This window comes from Limulus polyphemus, unplaced genomic scaffold (genome assembly GCF_000517525.1).
Source record: "Limulus polyphemus unplaced genomic scaffold, Limulus_polyphemus-2.1.2 Scaffold5186, whole genome shotgun sequence".
Lineage (NCBI taxonomy): Eukaryota > Metazoa > Arthropoda > Merostomata > Xiphosura > Limulidae > Limulus > Limulus polyphemus.
This window is the reverse complement of record NW_013670796.1, coordinates 31,430-35,467: the sequence shown is the minus strand read 5'-3', so window position 1 is coordinate 35,467 and position 4,038 is coordinate 31,430. Positions and strand designations below refer to the sequence as shown.

Genomic DNA, 4,038 nt, shown 5'->3' with positions numbered 1-4,038 from the left:
TCCCTATTGGCAAGTACTGAAACTACAAGGTTTCTCATGCTTAGACCTTCAATTTGGATATAATTGACACCTTCAGACTTAGTAGCAAGAAGAAACAATTTCTTATAGTATTGATGTTTAGGTAAAAACGAGGATTGGATTAGAATCGTTTTGGTAACATTCCATGGCAGTATTCATTGGTTCAAGGGCGACGACATGAGCAGATTTTTTACATCAAATGCGACTAATATAACAAAGTGACTAAATTCTCGGAATTTTTTTGATAAACATTTCAGATTTTTTTTATGAAGGATGAAGCACGAGAAACATAATTAAAACACATCCATGCGAGGAAGTTTCCTTACAATACACAGAAGAAACATACTTTACAATAAAGTTTTATTTAATATACCTAAATTTGAAAGTTCACTGATAAATTACTTTATTGTTCCAGTTGCTTAGTCGTATGCTTGTACATTACCATTGCAAGTTAGAAAATATAGTAATGGTGAAAAACTCGCTAAATTAAAATAATTTTATTACACTGAAGTAGTTTATTTGATCCTAATGTTAATAATACTGTTCATAAAAATCTTTTTCTTTTGTAAAAGGAACAGTGTACTAATTTAATAAGCAGTAAGTTATGCCAAAATTTGACCATTGAAGTTATATTAGAGATTATAAAGTAGGCTCATCACGAAGATGACAGATTCAAGTGACATCTATACTTTTTACTTTTAAAGTGGGTTTTCTCTAACCAAATACTTGAATCTAAAACAGTCTTTAGGCTAAAGCAGGGAGTTCCCAAACTTTTTAGCCTGTGGCCCTCCCCTCATCCATCCCTTAGAAACTCAGACTGAATTATTTATAATAAACTTTAAATAATAGTCATTCCATGTTGCTTTACTTTCATTAGAATCTATTCTTTAAAGAAAAAAAAGAAAGATCTGAAGCATTAACAGCTATGCAGTCATATTTATTAAAACAAAAAAAAATATTCATTAATTATACTTAACATAAGACATTATTATTAGGTCTATAATATTTATAACACTAAATTCTTTATCTAGTCCTTTATGGATTTTCAAGAATTAGAAGTGTGTATAATAATAGTATTTCAACTACACTATGTTCGCCATATCCATTGCCGACAGTGCATTTCATTCAATAGAACCGTTATTGTTACAAATGGCTTATATAAATAGTGTTATGACCATTGCTGTGTTTGTTATGTCCCAGCCAACTTAATGAGCTCTGGATTGAGTGAAATGCATCGTCGCTTACAGTTATGACGAACTTAATGTGGTTAAAACACTAGTTTGTGTTAAAGTTAAACATAAAAACAAATGTTTAATTTTTTTTGTTAAAACAATACTAAAAAGGTTTATTTACTTCACAAATATTGCTGTACCAGTTTCATCAAGTCCAGAGGTATTACAAACAATGTTAAACAACAAGTACCTGACAAAACAAGTCTTTATTTTATAGGATAAACGTCAAATACAAATGATGATATTTTACTCTTCTTTCTCAATACACAGGGTTGTGTCGGCCAGTATAACAGGTTAAAAAAATTATATAAAACAACTTTTCAATATCCAGAAGGTTGACATTGAAACTAATCACATTTTTAAACAACACTCTACAGAGGTCAGATTTGTAAAAAAATATCTTTCTCAATCTCCACTTCTGTAAAAGAGATCAAGATTGGTTAGAATTCATAACAATCACCAATCTCAAAACTTATCAGTGTTGTTTTTTTTTCCCAAAACACCTCTTTAAATCAACTGCTTCCTGTTCTATAATGCTGTTACACTTAAAAGTTTTAATATTTCAGAATATCAAGCAAAAATTAAAATACAAAGCAGTTCTAACTGTACATTCATTAAGCTTAGTTACCTTGCAAACTAGCCTTCTTAATAAACAAGCAGCTGAAAGGTTACACACAAAATAAACCACCTTACATTTAAGTGTTCCTAGTTTCTGAATTTAAAAACTGTTTTCTAATCTAGTCTATTCTTCAACAAACCTTCAGAATGATGTATTTATTAACACAATGGACATAACTATGCTAAAAAAGGTGGGTATCTTGGGTAAGTTAAAAAACGTACTTATGCATATGATTAAACATATTTTTCCATAGAAACTTGGGGAACCTCATTTTATGACAGAAAAGAAAAAACACATTAAAATTTCTATACTAGATTAGAAAGTTAACTACCTGTAACTGGCTTGAAAACCGAATATTTATCAATTCAAGAATTCTGAAGAAAGAGTGAACAATATGAAAGTATTGAATTAAAAAACAAAAATCCTGTATTTCCACTATGATGAAATAAATCATTTTCTAAAACAACCTATTCTTTCTATAGTTAAGAAACATTGGTGTATTTGTTCTAACCCTAACACTCTTCCATTTTACTAAAACTAAATTTAAAAAAAGAGGAATATTGGTGTTAACAGGTAATCTCCACGAATATATTTTCATGTTTTAATCAGCTATAAGACAGTTCTTAAACAACAGTTTAACCTGACATGTAAAATTGGAGAAGTACAAAAAAGTTGACATTTTTTTCTGTTAATAAATTGGTCTGAGCTTCTGTTTATCTTGAATTACACTGAAGGTGTGGAACAGCTCAGCAATGAAAGCAGATTTTTTTATGATTTGTTTTGTTCAGAGTGAATCAGCTTGGAAAGTAAAGGTTACTCTGTCAAACATAACTGAGAAAGAACATGGTGTGATATTAAACCCCATAAACTTTCAGTGTACGATCCATGCTGACAGAAGCAATGAAGTGGGCATGGCGTCCAAACCTAACCCCTGTAGCAAGGGCTGTGTGGTCACTGAAGATTTTCAAGTTGTCCCACTGCTTGCAAAGATAAAGTCTAGAAGGTAGGAAAAAGATGTGTTTCAGTACAAAGCATAAAATTAAGCAAATTTCTAGAACTAAAAAGGTAAGAAGCATATTTTGGAAATTTTACAATAACTAACAACAGAAATTTTAACACAATATCAGATAGACTTTAGCATTTTAAACAATTGCAAATTACCACAACAAAAACAGATGCACTCCAACAATAAAAACTGTTACCTTAAAACTAGGTACACTGTAATACATTTAAAAAGAGAAAAACTGTTTGCAATAACAAAGTTGCATCTTAACAATCAATACTGTCAGCTAAAAAGTTGGTGCAACTTGAAATATCTAACAATCAAAACTCTGAACTGAAAAGTAGGTTAATCTTGAAATTTCTAAAAAATCAAAATTGTCAGCTGAAAGGTGCACCTTTAAATACTTAATGATTTCGTTTAATAAAAATAAGTTTGAAGCCCAATCTATCATTCAACTTGTCACTGAATTATACCAGGTTTGGGAAGTTCCACCCTCATCAGTAACCTTGGACAAGGGCAAATCAAAAGAATAAGATTTGGCTTCATACAGTGACGGAGTGACTATTATGTCTCAAAACACCACACATATAATGGTTTGTTTGAGGTATATGTGCAAGTCTGGTTCACACCACTAACTCTTGGATTACTATAATCAAATGGAAGGATTAGATCATCATTGTTATAATGCACCCATAGCCCCAGCAATGGGATGCAAAGAATGGACTCTTGAATTCAAAGTTTTACATGCTAACCGCTAAGTCACATCTGGCACATTTGACAGTGAAACTGCTAACTTAAAAATAGGAGCACCTTGAAATATTTAACAATGAATATGTAAATTGTGGTGAATTCTGTATTGGTGAAATAGATAGTTTAACATTAAGGATCAATTTACATAAATCCCCTGTTAGATGTCCCCCAAAAAGCCCACCATATGCCATAAAACATTTTAATGAATGTACAGTAATCCCTTGATAACTCTGAACATATGGGGCTAAAGCCATGCCAAGTTATCAAAAATTCCAAGTTATTCAGGTAATTTCCTCCCACCCCCAAATCACAAAATTTTTTGGCCCAAATAAAATACTATACACTACTGTTGTTTGAAAATAAATTATATTCAAAAAACTTTAAAAATTAACACTTAACAGCACTGCAGGCCGATA

At 31.0% G+C, this 4,038-nt stretch overlaps 1 protein-coding gene across 1 annotated transcript in view; it reads right to left on the bottom strand.

The window, feature by feature from the left end:
* Positions 1-1,437: 1,437 nt before the first annotated feature.
* The window catches only part of LOC106472242 (pre-mRNA-processing factor 19-like), a 27,868-nt gene continuing 25,267 nt past the window's right edge, over positions 1,438-4,038 (bottom strand). Inside the window, exon 13 of the mRNA XM_013932871.2 lies at positions 1,438-2,865. Within this exon, the coding sequence (XP_013788325.1) occupies positions 2,724-2,865 (142 nt within the window). The 3' untranslated portion in view covers positions 1,438-2,723. The remainder of the gene's footprint in view (positions 2,866-4,038) is intronic.